Genomic DNA, 25,114 nt, shown 5'->3' with positions numbered 1-25,114 from the left:
ATATGGTGAAGGCTTTTTCAGATCTGTAAGATATCTACCTCTTATAAATGACTTTAAGAAACAAGTAGAGATGTGTTCAGCATGATGACACATACATTATTGTTTCAACAAAGAGTATATAGTGTTAATTTATAGATGGGATACATATTCACCAGGTTATTCAGTTAAAATTCAATGTATCCCAGGTTATTCAGTTAAAATTCTTTCTTAATTGTGTTTGGACAAAATGAGTTATTTTGAAAAATAGCAATGTGGTTTGCCTCCCTTTATTGATTTCCTGGTTTGGAACAGGCAGATTAAACAATGGTGGTGTAAAACATGTTTTTGAATATTCAATCCTCTCATGACCAGAAACAGTCTGCAGGAACACAGACATGCCACACTTCCCATACACATTTAGACCTAAAGCTGACCTGTCTCTACTCTTGCTCCAAATTCTGTGTTGCAGAAATAACCAATTTTCAGTCTGGTTTTACCTGGCAAGGGTAAATATACTGTGGATTCATTATCATTTGTTGCTTACCAATTTTCGTAGGTACATGTGAACCATAAATATGAATGTTCCACAAATAACAAATTACTTATTTGGCTTGTTTACAGAAATAAGAAAAAAACATGAAATCAAGTTTCCATGACAATCCACGAAAATTTTACCCACAAAAAATAAGAGTGCACACTCTGAAATGTTTCGCCTTCTTTACTAATCATTGATATTATATTGATAATCCTAAATATAAAGCTTTATTACAACTGTCACATAAACTTAACATTAACCAAGACAAGAGTGCACACACTGAAATGTCTCGCCTTTACTAATCATTGATATTATGTTGATAGTCCTAAATATAAAGCTTTATAACATAAACTCAACATTAACCAAGAAAACTCAACATTGATCAATGAACCATAAAAATGAGGTGAAGGTCAGATGAACCATACCAGACAGACATGTACAGCTAACAATTCTTCCATACAACAAATTTAGTTGACCTTTTGCTTATAAATTAAGAAAAACAGACCAAAACACAAATACTTAACACTTAGCAATGAACCGTGAAAATGAGGTCAAGATCAAATAAAACCTGCGCGACTGACATATAGATCATAAAATATTTCCATACACCAAACCAAATATAGTTGACCTATTGCATATAGTATTAGAAAAATTGATCAAAACTCAAAAACTTAACTTTGACCACTGAACCATGAAAATGAGGTCAAGGTCAGATGACACCTGTCAGCTAGACATGTACACCTTACAATCGTTCTATACACCAAATATAGAAGACCTACTGTATATAGTATTAGAAAAAAAGACCAAAACTCAAAAACTTGAACTTTTTTTTTACCACTGAACCATGAAAATGAGGTCAAGGTCAGATGACACCTGCCAGTTGGACATGTACACCTTACAGTCCTTCCATACACCGAATATACTAGACCTATTGATTGTAGTATCTGGACTTGACCACCAAAACTTAACCTTGTTCACTGATCCATGAAATGAGGTCGAGGTCAAGTGAAAACTGTCTGACGGGCATGAGGACCTTGCAAGGTACGCACGTACTAAATATAGTTATCGTATTACTTTTAATAAGAGAGAATTTAACATTACAAAAAATCTTAACTTTTTTTTCAAGTAGTCACTGAACCATGAAAATGAGGTCAAGGACGTTGGACATGTGACTGACAGAAAGTTCGTAACATGAGGCATCTATATACAAAGTATGAATCATCCAGGTCTTCCACCTTCTAAAATATAAAGCTTTTAAGAAGTTTAGCCAACACCACCGCCGCATCACTATCCCTGTCGAGCTTTATGCAACAAAAGATGCAGGCTTGACAAAAACTAAACATTGATCAATGAACCATGAAAATGAGGTCAAGGTCAGATGAACCATGCCAGGCATGCATGTACAGCTAACGATTCTTCCATACAACATATATAGTTGACCTATTGCTTATAGTTTAAAAAAACAGACCAAAACACAAAAGCTTAAAACTGATGAATGAACCATGAAAATGAGGTCAAAGTCAAATTAAATCTGCGCAACTGACATATAGATCATAAAATATTTCCAACAGCAAATATAGTTGACCTATTGCAAATAGTATTAGAAAAAAAAGACCAAAACTCAAAAACTTGACCTTAAACTCTGACCACTGAACCAGGAAAATGAGGTCAAGATCAGATGACACCTGCCAGCTAGACATGTACACATTACAATTATTCCATACACCAAATATAGTAGACCTGTTGCATACAGTATAAGAAAAACATGTCACAACACAAAAACTGAACTATAACCACTGAACCATGAAAATGAGGCCAAGATTAGATGACACCTGCCAGTTGGACATGCACACCTTACAGGCCTTCCATACACCAAATATACTAGACCTTTTGCTTATAGTATCAGAGATATGAACTTGACCACCAAAACTTAATCTTGTTCACTGATCCATGAAATGAGGTTGAGGTCAAGTGAAAACTATCTGACAGGCATGAGGACCTTGCAAGGTACACACATACCAAATATAGTTATCCTATTACTTATAATAAGAGAGAATTTAACATAACAAAAAATCTTGACTTTTTTTTTAAGTAGTCACTGAACCATGAAAATGAGATCAAGGACATTGTGACTGACGGAAACTTCGTAACATGAGGCATCCATATAAAAAGTATGAAGCATCCAGGTCTGCCACCTTCTAAAATATAAAGCTTTTAAGAAGTTAGCTAACACTGCCGCCGCTGCCCCTGCCCCATCACTATCCCTATGTCGAGCTTTCTGCCACAAAAGTCGCAGGCTCGACAATAAATGATGGCTGTAATACTGGCCATGAAAAACTGAACACTCATATCTGCATATTTATATATTTTTACATATTTTTTTTACAAATGGGTTTTTTATAATTCATACTTGATAGTTCTGGTAAACAATCTATAAATATACAACAAATGAATGATATCTTAATATACCACTTTAACAAATGTACATTCAAACCACACTTTGCACTTAGTATTCAAGAACATTCTACAATACATTATTGTTAAGAAAACTATTCCTATTCTTGCATTGTTTCAGTGATTAGTTTTTAATGATATTTACATATTCTGATGTATAGATCAATGGGAAGATTCTATGACATTCCCGTTCATATTACTTGGCTAAATTAAAATCATGTAAATAAGCTTTTTAATCAATAAATGCAAATATTTTCCCCAAGATTAATCTTGTATGTAACTGCCTGATACTCATTTTAAGAGAATCCAAATACAAGGGGAGTTGATCTACATTCTATGGATGAACTTTCCTGCAGTTTCCACTTGCAAAGTATGCCCAAATTGTTCCTTATATTAAAATTAGTGCTGCTAAATAATATAAATCATTTGATCTGAAGACAATATCACATATACAGTCATATATAAAAATAGCAAACAGAGAAAGTTTACACAAGAACTAATTAACTTAAAATAAATACCAGTAACTAACAGTGTCTGACCTTAATTGTAACTTGATGCTAATTACAATAAGGAAACTTAATATATGCAAGTTTATAAAAATTATTTCAAACAACTTATTTAGCACTTTCTGCTAATTTTCTGTATGATGGTGTGTCAAAAGATTTTGGTCTTTCCAAAGGTAGTCCCATAGCCCGATCCCAAATAAGTGAAGACATGCATCCTAGTGCACGGGACACTCCAAACATGACTGTGTAGTAGTTCATCTCTGTCATACCATAGTACTGGAAAATAACAAATAATAAACATTATTATCTTTTAGGCCTTGAAAAAACAATTCTCACTGGTAATATAAACATGGCTGGGTAGGTAAGTTATTCCTCATTATTTTGTTATATATTTAAAATCAAGTTTATATAGGTTACGATGTAATGTGTAGTTTTTATTTTTACAAGGTATAAAATTCATTCATAAGATGGCTAAGTTCCATGTCTGCAAAAATGGGAGAAAATTCCTCAAACATATCCATAATAGCAGGAGCATAAAAAATTGATGCACATCCAGAAACCTCTTTTTTGCATTAATTCCAGTATTATTTTTTTTTAACTATGACCTTGACCTAGTGACCCCAATCTCAATGCCAACATTTATCCATTTCAGTTCCAATCCCAGAAGAAAAAGATTATTTGATTAAGTATTCAGAAGGCACTTTCCTTAAAAAATGTTGGTAGATTTTGAGTAACTGACCTTGACCTTAAATCACAGAGACATTTAAATCAATAGAGATCTTTCTTGCATTCTTTGTGACCATATATTCTAGTAAGGTTGCAATTCGAATAGTGTTTTATTTAGCATCCAGAAACCAAAAGATTAACAGAACGACTAGAGTAGTTTGCATATCTTTGAACAATACTTTTATGAAAAACTTTTAAAAATTAGTCTTAAATCAGAAATGTTTATGGTTAGTCATACCTGTAATAAAACTCCACTATGTGCATCTACATTAGGCCATGGATTCTTGGCTTTACCCTGTTCCATCAAAACATCTGGTGTGACCTTGTAGAGAGCTGATACCAATTTAAACAATGGATCATTAGGGAGTTTTCTCAAAGCAAACTCTCTCTGACATGTATATCGTGGATCTGTCTTCCTCAATACAGCATGACCATATCCTGGTATAACCTGTCCAGATTTAAGGGTATTCCAAACCCAGTCTCTCATTTTCTCCTCTGAAAAATCTTTTCCTACATCCTCTTGCACTTTTGTTAACCATACAAGTACTTCCTAAAAAAAATATGAATTTATCTAAAAGAAGAGTGGACACAATAATTTGCATGCATATTTCACTGGGTATATTGAACCAAACCAAAGAGCAGAAAACAGTCATAGGCTACTAATGAGTCTTAAAAAAAATCAAATTTACAACATTTGGATATGGCAAACCAAAATTGGTGTGTGGAAACTGAAAATTTTACAGTTTTTCCATTTATAAAAGGCATAACACAAGAAAGGGGAAAATGATGTAACCCATATTCCAACTTGATCCATGTTTGGTTGTACCATGGAAGTAATATTTAGAAGGAATAACAACGACTAATTAGCATGTATTTATAGCATGCTGAGCTCTGTACTAAAGTCATACGATTTCATCCAATTATAGTCTCAGCGGTAAGACGCCTTTGGTTACTATCTGCGTTACCGCGGTTGTAAAAGGCATCTGGAATTTCTTATCAGTCACGTGGTTTTATCGAGTCCGGTAATTATAGCGCACCTGTGGGAAATCCCTAGTTTATTAATAACAAGGTAGCGCTGTATCACATAGAATATCTACCTTTAGAAAGAAATCGAATGGTGAAAAAAACTTGAAAAACGGACGAGAATTGTTCAAACTACAGCAGTTTAACATGGAAAATTGTATTTAATTTAGCATATTTTTGCTTTTTACCGTTTGTTTTAAACTGTTCTAAAAGTATTTTCCGGTTAAAAGCGGATCCCGAGTTAAACAGTTAAATACCGATGAATCGATCAGGTTTCACATGATGTTTAACAAAATAATGTAGGCAAATGTAGGCATAGATTTTTTTACTGTTGAAATGTGCAAAGTTTATCGAGATTGAATGAAATAATATTTACTTTCAAGTATTCTAAATTTATGTATATGTCATAAATGTCATTGATTGCATTATTGAAACTGGACAACTAAAACGGGGATAATATTTTCGTAAATATATATTTAAAAAGTGTTTATTGTGGAATGCTTGTATTAATATAATAAGCTATACAGCAAAAAATATAACAAACCGACGAAATGGGCTTGCATCTATCTGTCTTACGGTAAATTCATTTTTACACAAATTAAGTTTATGTATCAAGAACTTAAATTGAAGGATAGAACCGTTTAGAATTGTTAATAATTTAATTGACTATAAATACACGAGAGATTTAGATTTTTCGTATTTAATAAAGGGTGTCCAAACGTATTTTTTGTACAGTCATCTTCTTAACTTTATACGGAAATGGTTTTTTAATTGTCTGTAAATTTTAAAATTGAAATGACACAACTTTGTTCTCCAATTTCGTATGTGATAGCTGTCGGTTTTAACTATTAAGTTCAAACTAACCAAAAATAGGGAAAAATTGGACTAAAATAAAAATTGAACGAATGACTCTTTTCGGCAGCGTACATCAACGGAATGTAACGAATGGACTATTCGGGTTACTTCGCATGTATATTCGACAAAAACTTGTCTGTTCGTAGTTCTCCGTGAACACGAAAATGACCGATAAGTGTCAGTGATTTGATCGATCACATGCGGAGAATAAACTTCCATGCCGATATTGAACCAATTAACGAGTTATTGAAAGATGGGCGGTAACGCAGATGAAACCTTTGAAGTGACGACGATGTTATTCCTTCCAATATTACTTCCATGGTTGTACAGTCGATTCCACTTAATTGCATACCGCTTAATAGCATAATTCGGTTAATTGCATAGTTTTCTCCTGCACAAAACCATTTGCCATTCATCTAATGTTAAATTGTCCGGTTATATGCATAGCTCTACACGTGGCCTTTCGGTTTATTGCATAGAAAATTATTGCCGTCTAGATATGCTTAGTTAAAACTGACGAGATTTTTGACCGGAAACGGTCATTTGGTAAGTATATTTTTCTTGAATGCATCCTTATTTTCGTTATTATTTCATATTTACTTCTGTGTTATTGAAATAAAGTTTCTTTCGTGTTTATATTATGGAATTTGATTTAAAAATAAACCTTGATGTCTACACAGGTAAAGTTTCCCATGTTCTATTCTAAGCCTCGAGGTCATAAAAATGTCAAACAGATAATTGTTGTAAAAACACTGACCATTCTACTTCAAAGGGTGTTAATAATTGATTGGATTTAAACAATTGTCCATAGATTACATTTGGGGTTATTTTTTAAAACAAAAACTCCTGCTAATAATTACCGATCATAACCAATGTGAACTTTATTGGGCTTGGGGTGATCTGTATTAATGTTAATATTATAGGGCATTTACATATTGTTAAAGAATTTTATACATCAATCATTTGTTTTTAATATTTTATGAAAAGAGCATTTACTTTTAATTATTATATTTTCTCACTTTCAACACTTGTGTCCAGCAATTAACCCGTACAGGGCCCCACCATTACTGCTTTGCATATACGAAACTAACAAGTTGTTATTTCAGTGCCCAACTGCATATCAACAGCAATTCATTACACATCTGTTGTTAAAATAATTATAAACTGTGAAGTATTGTTTAAAAGTTTATTTTAATCAAAGCCTAACAATGTACATTGTACATATGGGTCATAGAAACAAATCTATTTTTAGAACAGTTTATTTTCGTATCCCAGGTAAAGGAAAGTCTGAATGCAAATAAACTAAAACTAAATGTGTTTATAATCTTTATTTAAAGAAACAAAATAAAATAACACATATGACACTAGAGTAGACATAAAATTTTTATTAGAATAAATCAACATTCAGTATATTGTATGTGGATTACAGACGTTCATCTTTCTTCAGGGATTTCTTTTACTGATCTGTTCTATCGATGTTATTTGACTCTGTCATTTGGCATTTCGGATATAAGCATACTCCGCTTTATTGCATAATTTTGTCTGACAAATAGGCTATGCAAATAACCGGAATCTACTGTAATAAGTATGTGAATAAGTTTTTATGACATTTGGTTAGAGCAAACTAAAGTTAAGAGTGAGAAAATGGCAAAATAAAAAAGAACAACTCTTTTCAATGAAAAACATTACGTCTATTTATAACAATAAAAATTACCTGATTTGCCAGTCCATGGAGTGGTCCAGCTAAGCCATTCATACCAGCTGCAAAACTAAGATACGGGTCAGATAAAGCACTTCCTACTAAATGTGTGGTATGAGCACTGACATTTCCTCCTTCATGGTCACTGAAAAAGAGATCAAATAACATTTACTATTTTCTCTACTAAACTGTAGATTTTTTCAAATATTTTTAAATTTCCATCTATACAAATGACTGCCATATTTGGTTCCAAGATGAAGGAATCTGATAAGTTCCCAAAAAGGAACAACTGAAGAAACATTTCCACAAAATTTATGTTTGAGATGCATAACTGCAGAAAAAATTAATGAAAAACTGTGTAATACATTTTGCAAGAAAAATTTGAAAAAATTCAAAAACAAAACTGGTTTCATTTAGAGAACAAGTCATGTTTTGTTTGTTCTCTAAATGAAACTATGACTTTCTAGAAGAACTTTCTATAAATATATCTGGAATTTAAACTTTTCAAGTTGTTACAGCGGATAGGATTAAAATTTCATGAAAAATGCTATTTGATATGTATTAAAACTGCTCTCCTACCTAACACAAAGGAAAGTAAAAAGTACAAAGTTAAAATAACCAAGCAATGTGTTTTTTTTACCTGCAAGTAATACAAGTTTTCCTTTGTATACATAAACAATGATCCTATCCTTGATAGGTGATTTAAGTTATTCATACCTATGAATTGTAAGATACATCCTCATCAGTTCTATGAAATCAGCATTCTCGTAACCTAACATAGAACAGAAGTTCCAACTCCAGTCTTTTTTATTGTCAATAGCTGTTACAGCTGTACCGTCACGGTATAAATTTCTGTAGATTATAGATGCCACTGTTGGTAACTTTGCAATCATATCCATAGAATCTTCATACACATACTGTAACAATATGACACATATCAAGTATACATTAAACAGTTTTCTTTTATATTAGCAGGTTAAGTACTTTGAACTTGTTTTCAGTAACTGCAAGCAATCATTCAAAATAGTATCATTCCCTACTGTTTTATTTGTACTAGTGTTTTTTCACACAACTTGACTTTACATTCATCAATGTATCTTTTTGTTAGTTAATAGGCTTTCAAAGAATCACTTTTGAAGTTAGAAAATAGCTCATCTTGCATCGCTTATTATGACAATAAGGATAAAGAGTCATTTCCAGATTCAAATGTTGACCTATATAATTTAGCTATAATTTTAAATTTAGATTTCTATTTCATTTTCCTTGAAAGGGAGATAATTTGCTGCATCTGGGAGGGGGGATAATATTGACCTTTGACCAGTTTATTTACAACTATTGTGACCTTGACCTTTCTCCTACTGGTCCAAAAATCAGTATTTGTCTTGTATTTAAAAGGGTATTATCCAGCTAAGTTTTGTGATGGTTGAACATATGCTTTAAAAGAAATCACTCATCAACCATATCTTTGCCCCACTGCATTCTACAAAACTCTGTTGTATCCTTGAATATCGACCTAGTGGCTAAAAATCAATTCAGATCTTTATCACATTACCAAATTAATTTAAGTAAAATTTGAACATAGGATTCAAAAGACAATCCCCCAAAACAAGTTATGCCAAATATCAAGTCTATCAACAGCTGCTGTGACCTATATGTTTGACCTATTGACCTCAAAAAATGAAATATTCTCAATCTCATGAAGCTTGCAAAAACTAAGTGGTGGAAGTTTGAAATGTGATTTAAAAAATTAACAATCCTATCACAAAAAGGCATTTCTCAAAGTTCATAGTCAGGATTACCATAAGATTTTTTATAATTTTTGTCTCAAATTTTCAATGAAATGAAATTAGACACAAGTGATTAGTCAAGGTTTAAATGTAAATGGATGACAAAACATTGTTTCTAATAAAACCAACATTACAAGAAAATTTACCGACTTCAATAATAAATAATTTACCTCCCAATATGATGCCTTATGTACACCATCAGAATAAGCTTTAGCAAATTTACTTTCACTGTTGAGAGCTGTAATTCCTGCACTAAACTGAGACATTGGGTGAAGGTTTGATGGGAAATTGTTTAACATGGTTATCACATGGTTAGGTAATGCAGCTCGTTTGTTCCATTCCTACAAAATAAACACATTACACAAAATATAGTAAAATAATAAAGTTCTAATCTTAAATGCATACTTATTCTACTTCTGGGGTTAATGAATATATTACAAACATTCCTGCTATGATACCTGGTCATTATAGACATATCTAAGTAATGAAACAATGTGCACAAACTCATAACACTGTAAAAAAAAAAAAAGAAGTAGTGACTAGAAGATTCTACATGTACCATAAATAAATATTTCTATCATTTAACACAATAAATAGATGAGAAATAGACTTTATTGTCAAAAATAAGTGGAAATCATTTAATTTTCATTCAAATCTTATGAAAACAGGAAAAATTTTAGTGGCCTCCATGTGGAACAGAAACAAACAAATCAAAATTTGAACATAAAGTGTTATGATAGATGATCTAAGCCCAATATGACTTCATCCTTCTGTGACAGACATGGGAGTGTTGATAAGAAAGAGTTGGTATAACTTACCTCAGATATAGCATCTGCTTGTTCTTGTGATGGCACTTGACCTGTACATAATAACCAGAAGAGTCCCTCTGGAAGTGGTTCCTCTCCCTTTCCTGCATTACCCCTTGGCAAAATTTTCTGACACTCAGGAATGCTGTACCCTCTAAATCTGATGCCTTCATCTGGATCTAAGACTGAAGTTTCTGTTACTAAGCCTTTTATTCCTCTCATACCACCATAGATCTGAAAACATGCCCAATCAAATCATTATTTGGTAAAATGTACATATCACATGTTTAAAAATATATGTAAAGAACTAAAAATTATAAAGGAAACATTTTAGTTGTCTTCTGTATATATATATTTCTCTTGTTGCTAGATATTTGTACTAAAATTTCTCATCTTGAAATCAAATATAATGAAAAAGTAGATATTGGACCCTATGTTAATGTTTAGGACTTAGATTGCCAAAGTCAGTTTTAACACTTTTGAAAAGAAAGTTAAATCGGGTTTGCTACATTCCAATGCAAGGTAATAGTACAATGACTGTCTTTCTTTCCTCAAGTTTGTATATGTAAAGAAATAATTCATTTTAACCATAACTCTGTTTTCATAAAGACTATAAAAAGCAATCACATTATTTGCTCAAGTTTCACCATCCAATTCTTAAAAGTTTAAATAGAAGCAGACATGATTGCATTTATACTGGTGTGGTGCAATTTTTTACTGTATCACTTCTTAGTTTCTAAATAAATGGTTTTGTTTCATGAACATTTACTTTTAAAGATGAGTTTTCCTCACATTTTTTAGTTGTTTTTTTGTCTGTTTTCCTGTTTATCACCATTAATTTATAATTATCTTGATGTATATCATTAATGATTATATTACCATATCCAGTGTTACTTCACCAACTTTCGTGTTTCCATACTCCTTTCTTAAGGCTACAACTTCCTTCTGTTTTTCTGGTATCAAGTCTGCTAAAACATCTTTTAAGTTCTGAAAGATCGAAAGAATATTTGTCATCTACTGATACATGTATCTTTTACAATGATCTTCTTCAAATTCATTCTAGTTAGGAAGACTAGGAATTTTAATAACTTGTAAAAACAAGAATGTGTCCATGGTACACGGATGCTCCACTCCCACTATCATTTTCTATGTTCAGTGGACCATGAAATTGGGGTCAAAACTCTAATTTGGCATTCAAATTAGAAAGATTATATCATAGGAACTTTTGTATCAAATTTCAAGTTGATTAGACTTCAACTTCATCAAAACTACCTTAACCAAAAACTTTAACCTGATGACAGAAGAAAAACATAATGCCCGTTAGTGGGGCATAATTGAGTTTTTTGTTATTTATCTTCCCTTTTAGAATTTCTGATACTACTTATAGATTATCTATGGTTCTTAACTTTTTTAACAAATGGGAGACTTTCTGCTATAATCTCATTGGATGATATCCCTAGGCTAAGATTTGATGTAGCCAGACGGTTTCTAAAGTTTAAAACTAAAACACCACAAATAAACTGTTTGATGCCACATTTTTATTTCCCAAGGCTTAGGGACGACATCAAAAATTAATGAAGGATAAAAAACTTAATTCAAATAGTTTGGGGGGGGGGGGGGGAGCAATTTGCTGCAAGTTTTGTTTAAATTGACAACGATTTTACATATATATCCTTATTGGTCAATCAATTTTTTCCAAATTAAGTTAAGACGGGGGTAGGAGGGTCAGTGAAAAACCTATATATATATGAATTAAGTTTTTGTTTTTTATCCTTCATTGAACTTTTGATGTCGTCCCTTACAGTGTCCTAATCAACTGAGAAAACCCCATCTCATTAGTGTAGCTTTAATAGAAAATAACCACATATCAAAGTAATATTAAAGAAAATAGCTTAGTATTTTTATCCCTTTTCCTAATAACACAATATTGTGTATGAAAATGTTTTCTGATCAAACGCTGAATAAATGTTTTCAATTAAAACAGGATAGCAGATAATATATTCTTTATCAAATTAATAATAAGATTTAAATTCTTCCTCAGTATGTATAAAAATTCTCGCTAGGCTGATCATTCAAGCCTGAACATGCTATAAACTGTTTTATACCTGACATAATTTAACTTCTTGGAACATTAAGTTTTCATTTAAATTTGGGCATTTTTTTTAACTTATTTTTCATGTTAATGTTCATTCATAATAATGGATCTTCACAAATTAAATGAGGAATAATTGAAGAAAAGAGACATTTTTTTTAATTGCAAAATGATATTTTGATTCTATGAAAAAGTGGGGTTTTTTTAAAAGCATTTGTCTCCCCCATTTGACTAGTTATCAATTGTATGCTTCATGGAGCCTGAAAGATTTATCTGATAACAATTCGATGGATAGTTTACAATAAATTACCTAGTGATTATTCTTATCAAGTTAAACTCATAATAAACCTCAAATTAAAAAAAAATAATGCATATGTTTTTTATAACTCAATGGATAGTTTTCATTAAAAACTTATGTACATATACTTTTTTCTGAAGAAAATTCTTTAATTTGTTCATATTAAGAAGAAGTTTACTTTATTTCAATTGCTTCCTTCCAGTAAGCAATTCCCCAACATATTTTCCGTATGCAAAGTGACCTCCGTGTGACCCATCTCGTAAAAATCCGCTGATCGCAATACGCATGGATGTCCTTAAAATAAACTTTTATCTGATTGTACATGTTAAACACGTGCTCAATATCCATGCTTTTTGAAGATTGTGGACAAACAGGTGACAATCGTTAAACTTCGGCTTCAAAACACGAACTTTAATTACCTGCCATATTTTCACAACACTGAACGATTGAAAAAAAATTGACGATTATATGAAATTTATGCAAAAAAAAAATGATAAAATCGTGCACAGAAGACTAAGTTTATGATGTTTGTATGCATTGGTTCAAGAATTGGAATAACATTATTTTTCACCGGTCACACGTTTATTATGACTTTAAAAAATAAACTACACATTTCAATTGAAAAAAAATTTATTATGATTTTCTCAGTGCTTTATTCTAGTCATCTTGTAAAACCATTTAGAAAGCAATTCATATATTATTTGCAGACACCAGCTAGAGCCCATCAAATGCACCTGTCAAATTTTGCTGTTTACAGTTTCTACATTACAGTATTTACAAGTACATAATAAGACAATGTTTGACATGCCTTTTTTGAATTATCATTCATCATGCTAAAGTGCCGTTTAAGAATCCTAGCTGGAACACTACAGATGTAAACTAACAAATCATTATTTTCTGTCTTCAACCATTTTTGTTTTTTTTTCACTTTCAATTTATGCTTCCCCAGCCTTTTGGTAAATAAAAAGTTACCCTTCATTTTAAAATTCTGTTTATAGACTGTTGGCACTCATGAAAAAGGAAAGTTACTTACTGTACTGGAAGATGAATTTCGTACACCTATTGAGGCAGCTGGAAACAGCACCTAGTGAAATAGAAAATCTTTATTAAAACACCCCAAATAATACAATGATTTTTGTACAAATCTTACTTTTGCTTTCTTTATATTATTAGAGTGTCTGTTTAAGGTCTTGTGGCAAATATTTCATCCTTAAAACAAATGACACCACACATGAATGAAAAAGGAACAGTTGCTGGACCAGGCATTATAAATCTAAGTCTAGTACATGTATATATGTTTAAATCCTGATTTTGTAATCAGATTCAATTTTCATGCAATACAGAAATGCTTAGTTTTACATCTTACATGTCTTACACACAACTATGTACATGTCATTTTAATAGTTAATTGTAAAATGAAAATGGTGATACTTTAATGTGTAAAACGTTCAAAGCCAATGAACCACGACTCATGATGCAGAGCCAAGTAATCTTTGTGTATATGAGATATGCCATGCTAATACAAAAAAAAATATTACAAATATTATTAACTCATCAAAATTAATTCCCCTTAATCTGACCCTACTAACAAAACTTTTTTTAAATAGATTAGACCGTTGGTTTACCCGTTTGAATGGTTTTACAGTTGTAATTTTGGGGCCCTTTATAGGTTGTTGTTTGATGTGAGCCAAGGTTTTGTGTTGAAGGCAGTACCTTGACCTATAATGGTTTACTTTTATAAATTGTTACTTGGATGGAGAGTTGTCTCATTGGCACTCATACCACATCTTCCTATACCTATTTAAGTTTAAAACTTTTTATAAACATCTTACAATGTCTTAAAGAAATATAGGCTTGAAAGCCCTTCTAATTAATTATACAAATTTCTGTAGAACAATTTCTGAGACATTGCTAATACATGTATAAACCTTTGATAATCTTCAAAGAATTGAATCCATAGTAGTGCCAACAATGAAATTTTCCAAATAATTAATATTCACAAGTAGCATAAACTGTGAAATAAATATGATAAAAAATAGCAAGAATTGTGCACGTAAGAGTGCTTTACGATTTTCCAAATATTAAGTTGTGATTGACATACTTTTTTTTTAAAAACCTGATCGGCACTGACTTTTGAATTTGAAGATAAATTTCTGATAGAAGTTTGATAAAAAAAAACCTGGCAAAAATTGTACAGAAACATGTGAGAGCACTCATAAATACTACATGGGTGTTTAATAAAGTTGACTACCTATGAGAGTCTTGCACAGTTGGAGTAATGCTTACACTAGGGTGTTTAACGACCTTGACTACCTATGAGAGTCTTGCACAGTGGAGTAATGCTTACACTAGGGTGTTTAACGACATTGACTACCTATGAAAGTCTTGCACAGTTGGAGTAATGCTTACACTAGGGTGTTTAACGACATTGACTACCTATGAAAGTCTTGCACAGTTGGAGTAATGCTTACACTAGGGTGTTTAACGACCTTGACTACCTATGAGAGTCTTGCACAGTTGGAGTAATGCTTACTACTAGGGTGTTTAACGACCTTGACTACCTATGAGAGTCTTGCACAGTTGGAGTAATGCTTACTACCAGGGTGTTTAACGACCTTGACTACATATGAGTCTTACACAGTTGGAGTAATGCTTACAAGACCTGGAATGAATTTCACAAATATTTTGTAAATTGAGACTTTAATATGATCATGTAAGTATTATTATATATTGACATGATTAACAGGAATATCCACAACACCAGTTCTAAGGTCTCATCTGGGATACTCATTAATTATTTTACGATGTGGAATGGTATCTGATACTCGGCATGTGATAAAACAAATCAATGAAACTTTTCAGTCATTTTCTTGTTCACGGAAAATTACCAACACACCAGTTGTTGTAGTATATACATATGAAGTAACCAGAATAGTTCACTTCATGGGTGGTCACGAAGACACTGCTATAAATGCCAAAATTAATTTATGTCTAGATTTGTCTACATTTATTTGTTAAACATTATGTGAAACCAGATTGCTTCATAGATATTACATGTTTTACTCCAGATCCGCTTTCGATCGGACATAATACTTTTGGATCAGTTTAAAACAAACGGTAACCAGATGCTCCGCAGGACGCAGCTTTATACGACCGCAGAGGTTGAACCCTGAATGGTTTGGGCAAGTATGGACACAACATTCAAGCTGGATTCAGCTCTAAATTTGGATTGTGATTAAATAGTTGACACAGCATAGGTTTCTGACTGAATGTCGTCTAATGAACTTAAAATTTTTGTTTTGCCTTTGAGCAATTCACTATGCTGTTGAATATTAATCCTCTCAAAAAAATGTTTGAAGAAATTTTCTTTTTATTTATGAAATCTGAAATGAGAAAAATTGAACCCCCCCCATTTTTTTTTTTCACATCCCCTTTCCCTTATTCCAAAACTGATCTCAATTCGAATTTCTAATGGAGTTTGCAACAATAACTACTCATTTAAATACATTATAAAATATTAAAATGTAAAAAAAGTGCTTGTTATCACAGAATGGTAAAGATTGTTTTAATTTATCAGTTGGAAGTAAAAGTGAATATACAATTGTATATTGTATAAAACAATGATTTAAGTTGATTCAACTACTATTCTGGACAAAGAAAGATAACTCCAATTGACTCCAATTGAAAATTTCTTGCTATTGCACAATAATGTGCAATTAAATATTTCTTGCTATTGCGCAATACTGTGCAATTGAAAATACTTGCTATTGCACAATACTGTGCAATTATTAAAATGTAATAAAAAGTGCTTGTTATCACTGAATGGTAAAGATTGTTTTAATTTATCAGTTGGTAGTAAAAATGAAAATACATTGTATATTGTATAACACAATGATTAAAGTTGATTCAACTACTATTCTATACAAAGAAAGATAACTCCAATTGAAAATTAATTGCTATTGCACAATATTGTGCAATTAGATATTTCTTGCTATTGTGCAATACTGTGCAATTGAAAATTTCTTGCTATTGCACTATACTTAATATGATAATTTTGAATCCTGATTTGGACCAACTTGAAAACTAGGCCCATAATCAAAGTACATGTTAAGATAAAGCATATCAAAGAAGCCCAAGAATTTAATTTTTGTTAAAATCAAACTTAGTTTAATTTTGGACCCTTTGAACCTTAATGTAGACCAATTTGAAAACTGGACCAAAAATTAAGAATCTACATACACAGTTAGATTTGGCATATATATATCAAAGAACCCCATTTATTCAATTTTTGATGAAATCAAACAGTTTAATTTTGGACCCCGATTTGGACCAACTTGAAAACTGGGCCAATAATTAAAAATCTAAGTACATTTTTAGATTCAGCATATCAAAGAACCCCAAGGATTCAATTTTTGTCAAAATCAAACAAAGTTTAAGTTTGGACCCTTTGGACCTTAATGTAAACCAATTTGAAAACGGGACCAAGTTTGGACCCTTTGGACCTTAATGTAAACCAATTTGAAAACGGGACCAAAAATTAAGAATCTACATACACAGTTAGATTCGGCATATCAAAGAACCCCAATTATTCAATTTTTGATGAAATCAAAGTTTAATTTTGGACCCTTTGGGCCCCAAATTCCTAAACTGTTGGGACCAAAACTCCCAAAATCAATACCAACCTTCCTTTTATGGTCATAAACCTTGTGTTTAAATTTCATAGATTTCTATTTACTTAAACTAAAGTTATTGTGCAAAAACCAAGAATAATGCTTATGTGGGCCCTTTTTTGGCCCCTAATTCCTAAACTGTTAGAACCAAAACTCCCAAAATCAATCCCAACCTTCCTTTTGTGGTCATAAACTTTGTGTCAAAATTTCATAGATTTCTATTTACTTTTAAAAAACTTAAGTTATTGTGCGAAAACCAAGAAAATGCTTATTTGGGCCCTTTTGGCCCCTAATTTCTAAAATGTTGGGATCAAAACTCCCAAAATCAATCCCAACCTTCCTTTTGTGGTCATAAACCTTGTGTTAAAATTTCATAGATTTCTATTCACTTTTACTAAAGTTAGAGTGCGAAAACTAAAAGTATTTGGACAACGACGACGACAACGCAGACGACGACACCAACGTGATGTGAAAGCAATATACGACGAAAAATTAAAATTTTTGCGGTCGTATAAAAAGCAGAAATATGAAAAAAAGATACAAATTTCCATGTTAAACTGTTGTAGTTTAAACAATTGTCATCCTTTTTTTTCAAGTTCTTCTGACAAAATGTCTGAATGGCCTATAGTCCAAATAATACACCTTATTGCTATTTGTCCGCCATTACTAGATATCACACAGGTTCCCGTAAATTTTTGACGTCACAAAACAAATTATCCCCGGCTTAGTATATATCTAGGAATTTGATTGGTTAACGCACGTCGTTACAAAACCCATAGCCCTTGGGTGTTGCTAACCCATATTCCCGGACGTTGCTAACCATTATCCCGGGGAACTTCACGTAAGTTTTCCTTAGTTCCATGATTGCTCCTTATGAAAAATTTAATTCTGTAGATTATCCATGATGTTTGTAATTAAATATTTAATTCATTAACGATTTTGTTCTATTATGCCGATCATTTACACTCATTTCATTAAATGCATCACTTGACTGCCACATTTTCAAGGAATGGGACTACAGACCTAGCTATGCAAATGACCCATGTTGACGTCACACCATCTATGACGTAACTCTCACAACATTGAGCGCCAAATTTGACTCAATCCTGTAACTCTGTCTCCGTATTAAAAACGTCGTATATTTGACTACCCGTAGGGTTCTACCAAAGGTAGTACCCTACACCCTGTAAAAATATGTAAAATTTCCAAATTTCAATAAAACTTTTTTAAATTATGAAAAAAACGTTGTTTTCACGGTACACTTTGTACCCGAATTTCCATAAAACTCGGCCCAGGGGTGTGGAAATGCTATGCCCGACTCGTACATTGGAACAACCGGACAAGTAATTATTTTTGTCTTGGTTGCCCGTGGACAAGTAAAAAAATATACAAGAAAAAGTTCAAATCCAACAAAAACATAAAATTAATTTCAAAACGTATAAAGATGTTTAATTTATGTAAAAGAAGCCAATGTTCAGCAAGTAAAAACATCAATGTTCATGACGATAAATATTACATGATACCGGAAATAGATCGATTACCAAAATAAAAAAAAATAAGTATGCGAACCCGAGTTGCGTAACATTGCATTGGCTTTGTCCGTTGACCCGGGATCGTCGATTAGGTTTTATCCATCATTTACCGGAAGTGTCAATTCTTTAAATTTTGTATCGAGATTCATATAAAGAGTCATGAGTCGAGTAGAAAACCTTAAATGCAAATGGAGGACACAGTATTTAAAAAAAAAACGGAAGCGAGAATTTCAGACATCGTGGATATCAGATTGCCCCTGGCTATCTATGGAAATTCGGAAAATAAATTAAGTTTTTGTCTTATTTATAGATGGAGTCTTATTTATAGATGAAAGGTCAACATTATTTGTTGTCAAAGTGGAAAATAAAAGGGACGCTTTAATTGCCCATCAAGGCAATAATAAATAATCAAGAAAAAAACAAGTGTGTCAGTTGAGAGAAACACTACAAAATCAATAGTTTATCTATTATTTAGTTTACATTTCTTCAATCACTGTCCTCAAATTTAGTATATGTACCTACTGGCTACAATTTTTATTCAAAAACTGCTGCAAAATTGTCCTTTACCATGTTTACATGTCATTTCATTGGTTGGTTTGATGTTAGGTTTCTGTCCCATTGATGTCAACCCATTTCCTACTTTCCTAATTTTTTACACATATAAACAAATATATTTCATTTGTTTGTGATGCACAACAGTGCTAAGTAAGAATCATATATCAGCTAACAAGAAATACTTCAATATTTATTGGGATCATCAGGGCAAGTAAATTTTTTTCCGGACAAGTGAAATTTTAGGTTTCACTTGCCCTGGGACAAGTGCTCACAACAAATATTTCCACACCCCTGCGGCCGATTCGGACTATCTATTCGCTATCTACGTTCATATCCATAGATATGGGTATTTTAACACCCTGAAGTACCCCAGTACACCATGAGGCGTATGTACACCCTTCGGCTACGCCTCATGGTGTACTGGGGTACTTCAGGGTGTTAAAATACCCATATCTACGGATATGAACGTAGATAACTTATAATATCTGACGCCACAATGGAAAAGTGATTGTTGTATGCGTCAAATGTTCAAGCGGCCGGGTCAGCCGGGATTAGTGATAAGGTGTATTATAACATCTTGAAAGGCTATTATATTTTTTTTCTTTGACCTTTTACATCGACAGGATGGTGTCAACGCAAAAATTTAAAATAGCCTTTCAAGAATTATTTGGACATAGTCTATGGCCTAAATTTGTCTATTGAAAAGGACGTCATAAATATCAATTGATTTAACCCTTTTGAGAAACAAGTCCCAAACTGTTTTATACTCTGTCCTTTAAATTTTATCAGTTCATGCTACTCTGAAGGAATATTCAAGAAAACAGATATCACTCTGACGATTTCGTAATCGTAACGCGATAGGCGAATATGGGAGGTCATAATTTAACAGTTTAATTTTATCAACTACGCTGTCTTGATGACATGCCTCCGAGTGTAATTTATCCTCTTATTTTGATGTGACATGATAACCTCATACCTTGCTTTGTTGTAAAGCTGATGAGGCTACAGTTCTTATTATAGACATAGTGAATATAAGTGTCTCCTCGTCAAAAAGAAAGTTGTAAGCACACCGGCAACCAAGGTCAGTAGAGTGACGTCACAAAAAGGAAATGGATTTAGGGTTATACTATAACCTGTACGCCCGACCTGTTTGAGGTGCCGTTTATCACGTTTATTACGTAGTCCTTATTTTATGATATCAAAAATTGATTTTCTGAAGAAAAAATTAATATCTAAAAGTCGTATGAACTTCTGATATTAGAAATTTGAATTTTGAAGTTAAAATATTATTTTTTTTATATCAAGTAATATTTTTTTGTTTGGATTTACTGTACAAATCCTTGATAAAATCGAAGAAAAAATGAAAAGAAAACAAACAATAAGCAAAATGTTCCCGGTAGTTTCATAATACACGGTATTGAATATCGTTGATGGATGTTCGTGCGTTACAAAAATATGAAATACTTATATCAGATACCAAGGACACTTAAAGTTTTGTAAATAGGCCTTCAAAAAACCCTGCTATTTGATAACCTAAGTTAACTAATCTTCAGTTAATTTGATGAAACTTGACGTGTACTCGGAATATCCTCAGTTAATCCAACCTATAGTATTACAAAATTCGAGTTCATCAAAAGACGTATAATCATATTAAAAAATATATTATAAAAACTTTTACTATAGAAAATAGTATTATATTCATATTTACAAATGAAGAAAACATGGTAAGCTGTATTAAGTACCTCAGTCCACTGGAGAAAAGTGATCATTGTGTGATCATTGACATGCAATTTCAATATAATTGTTACAGAAAATTAAAAAAAAACTCTGGACTAGATTTTGTCACAATATTATTAGTTTCTAATGCCATGGTTCTCATGCGTATTTATTTAAAAGAGGGACGAAAGATACCAGAGGGACAGTCAAACTCATAAATCGAAAATAAACTGACAAAGCCTGGCTAAAGAGGAAAGAAGACAAACAGACAAACAATAGAACACATGACATAACATAGAAAACTAAAGAATAAGCAACACGAACCCAACCAAAAACTAGGGGTGATCTCAGGTGCTCCGGAAGGGGAAGCAGATCCTGCTCCACATGTGGCACCGTCGTGTTGCTCATGTTATAACAAATCCGGTAAATAGTCTAATTCGGTAGGTCACACTCATGAAAGGGAAGGGAATTGTAGTTCCGACGTAAGGAACATATCCGATATCATTTGTGAAAGGGTTATTCCATAACGGTCAACCAACTCGTGACACGGCGTCCGTATCATTTACGAAAGGATGATTTCAAATTCACCATTTGGAACTCTTGGTTTAATAGCTTCCTTGTGAGCAGCAACCCTCTATCAAGAAAATCATGATAGGAAATGAAAGCATGGGAAAATCGTATCAATTAGGATATATATCCCGTATGCAGGTGCGGCTGGAATGTTGCTACTTAGAAATGGAAAGCTCACAATTGGAAAGCTGAACTCATCTCTTTTGTCGTAAAGTTTAGTTTTCAACCGACCCTCATTGTCAATTTCTTGTGTTATGATATTGTAATTATTGTATTTATTTATGTTGGCCTAATTTGTATTGTGTGGCCTGATAGTTGTTTACAGAATAATTTTAGAATTGTGCAGTTTAGAAATCTCTGGAACAATTACAGAATGATTGGAACTTTCCAGAATGATCCTAATAAAAGATGCATTATATAAACTTCTACATTTTACTAGAAACTTCTGTTGTAACTTTCTAGGATGTTCCATTATAGACTGTTCTAGAATCTTCCATGACAAATATATATATATATATACAGACACTAAAGTTAATTTCACTCTTGGACTTACTTTTGGACTTAGACTTAGACATCGATAGACATTTGTATTCATAGCATTTGGATTTACACTTTTATTCTACAAACGACATCATACTGGATTGTGACCGTAGTAGTGAACGTAATATTCAGATTGGATTCCGAAAGATATCCGGATACAGATAAAGATAAAAGATTGGACTCATATTTTGACAGTTAAGTTAACAGTAATATTTGTGTAATACTTCTTGTAAACTTTTGTATAATAAATATTGTTAAATTTTACTATTGATTTGTGTCTTTTGTTGGCTACAATTTAAAGGCGATTTCTGGCCGTAACAGAAATTGGGGGCTCGTCCGGGAGACTGAAAACATCTTATTCAAAATTTGTTTAGTAATTTTTATTATAACTAGCCAACAAAATTCTACAAAATGGCATTTGATGCCAGTAAATTTTTGAAAACGCCAGACCTGGAGGGGTTTGATAATTTAAAGAAAGAGGAATTAGTGTTGCTCGCTAAACATCTGAAATTAGATTTTAAAGTATCTATGAGAAAACAAATTATAAAAAATTTGGTTATAGACAAATTAGTTGACACAGAAATTTTAGGTGAAGAGGCTCTTGAACTTAAGGTAGACAATATTGACGCCTTTAAATTAAAACAGCTTGAATTAGAACATGAACTCAAATTAAAAGAACATGAATTTAAATTAAAACAAGCAGAACTGGAAATGAAGGAAAGGTTGGAAATAGAGAAAAAAGAAAAAGAAGATGAATTTAAATTAAAAGAACTGGAAATGAAGGAGAGGGAGAAAATAAAAGAACTTGAAATGAGAGAAAGGCTAGAGATGGAAAAACTGAAAATTGAAATAATCAAAGAAGAAAGCAACTCTAAAGTCCAATCAAAATCAGATTATTTTGATGCAGCAAAAGATATACGTTTGGTTCCCAGATTTTGTGAAAAAAACAGTTGATAAATATTTTCCACAGTTTGAGAAAATTGCTCGTAATTTGAATTGGCCAAAGCCGTATTGGACTACAATGCTACAAAGTGTTTTTGAGGGTAAGGCCGCTGAAATATACTCCGCACTTCCATCAGAAAAAAGTTCCGATTATGACACGGTGAAACAGGAAGTTTTGAAAGCTTATGAGCTAGTACCAGAAGCATATAGACAGAAATTTAGATCTTATAAAAAGTTTGATTCACAAACCTATGTGGAATTTGCTCGGGAAAAAGAAGATCTATTTGATAAATGGCTTACTTCAAAGAAAACAGATAACAATTTTGATAACCTAAGACAATTGATGTTATTAGAAGAGTTCAAACAATGTGTTCATTTAGACTTAAAAACACATTTAGACGACAAAACTGTTGGGACAATACATGATGCAGCTGTAATTTCAGATAATTATACCCTTTAACATAAAAGAAGTTTCAAGGGTCAAAATGTTAATATTACAAAAATCAAAGCACTGAGCGTACTGATAGTAAGCCTGTTGCACAGAATAAGAGTCAGTCCAGTTATAATATGTCTAGTCCAAAATTTGATACTTTTGAGAAGAAGTCATTGATTTGTGCTTATTGTAAGAAAAATGGTCACCTGATGGCTGATTGTTTTAGACTCCAGAAGAAGAATGAACGAGACAATAAGCCGAAGTCCAGTGCTTGTACGACACCTTATATTACCAGTATGTCAGAATGTCCTGCGAGTCAGTCTTTTAAGTCCAGTTTTTGTGATTACATGGAGGAATATAAACCCTTTATGTCTGATGGGTTTGTTTCTATTGTTGATGATTCTACTCTTCAGCCTATTAAGATTTTACGAGACACTGGAGCTTCTCAGTCTTTATTGTTAGAAGGTGTGTTGCCTTTGTCCGAGAAGACTTCTGTTGGTGCCTCCGTTTTGTTACAAGGTGTAGAGTTAGGTTGTATAGATGTTCCTCTCCATCGTATTTATCTGAAGTCAGATTTGATAACTGGACCAGTTATTGTGGGTGTTCGTCCTAACCTCCCTGTTGAGGGTGTTACATTATTGCTAGGAAATGATCTAGCTAGGAACAAAGTGGTTGCTGAACCAATTGTTACCAGTGAACCAGTGGTGGATATTAAATTACCGGAAGATGATGCTGAATTGTATCCAGCTTGTGTTGTCACTAGGTCGATGGCTGGAAAACAACAAGATGAGGATTTGCAAGAAAACCAGTTTGATTACATGGACCTTTCTGACACTTTCCTAGCTGACATTGAAGGTCCTGGTAGCTCAGAAAAGGCCATAATAAGACCACCTAGTGTTAACAAGAATGTTATTATGCCATGGCCAAACGTAAACAGCCATTCATTAGACAGAAAGAATTTATTCGAAGAACAAAATAAAGACCCTGAGGTTCTTCAGCTCCGCAAGAGGGCTCAACCACAGGAGGAAGCAGACAAAGTGGCCGAATGCTATTACCATCAGGACGGCATTTTAATGAGGAAGTGGAGGCCTCCTGATGCTACCCCAGAGGAGGAATGGAGAGTGGTATACCAAGTGGTGGTGCCTAAAGTTTATAGGCAAGAAATTATTGGTCTTGCCCATGACACCCCCTTGGCTGGACACTTAGGTATAAGAAAGACTTGCCTTAAGATATTGCAGCATTTCTACTGGCCCAGACTTCGAAATGATGTCGCAGAATACTGCAAATCATGCCATATATGCCAGATTGTTGGTAAGCCTAACCAGAAAATACCACCAGCACCACTTCTGCCTATTCCAGCCTTTGACGAACCTTTCAGCAGAATTCTAATTGACTG

General features: G+C 32.7%; 1 protein-coding gene across 1 annotated transcript; it reads right to left on the bottom strand.

Annotated features, from left to right (window-relative positions):
• Nucleotides 1–2,864: 2,864 nt before the first annotated feature.
• On the bottom strand, nucleotides 2,865–20,625 carry LOC143064983 (citrate synthase, mitochondrial-like). The gene is made up of 9 exons (XM_076238234.1): nucleotides 20,494–20,625; nucleotides 13,794–13,844; nucleotides 11,250–11,357; nucleotides 10,383–10,604; nucleotides 9,735–9,905; nucleotides 8,495–8,694; nucleotides 7,793–7,922; nucleotides 4,439–4,750; nucleotides 2,865–3,750 (listed from the first exon to the last, which is right to left on the bottom strand). Exons 1-9 carry the CDS (start codon nucleotides 20,539–20,541, stop codon nucleotides 3,583–3,585), a joined length of 1,410 nt encoding a protein of 469 aa, XP_076094349.1. The 5' UTR covers nucleotides 20,542–20,625; the 3' UTR covers nucleotides 2,865–3,582.
• Nucleotides 20,626–25,114: the final 4,489 nt, after the last annotated feature.

This window comes from Mytilus galloprovincialis, chromosome 2 (assembly GCF_965363235.1).
Source record: "Mytilus galloprovincialis chromosome 2, xbMytGall1.hap1.1, whole genome shotgun sequence".
NCBI lineage: Eukaryota > Metazoa > Mollusca > Bivalvia > Mytilida > Mytilidae > Mytilus > Mytilus galloprovincialis.
The sequence above is the reverse complement of the archived record's forward strand: the minus strand, read 5'-3'. Positions and strand labels throughout refer to the sequence as shown.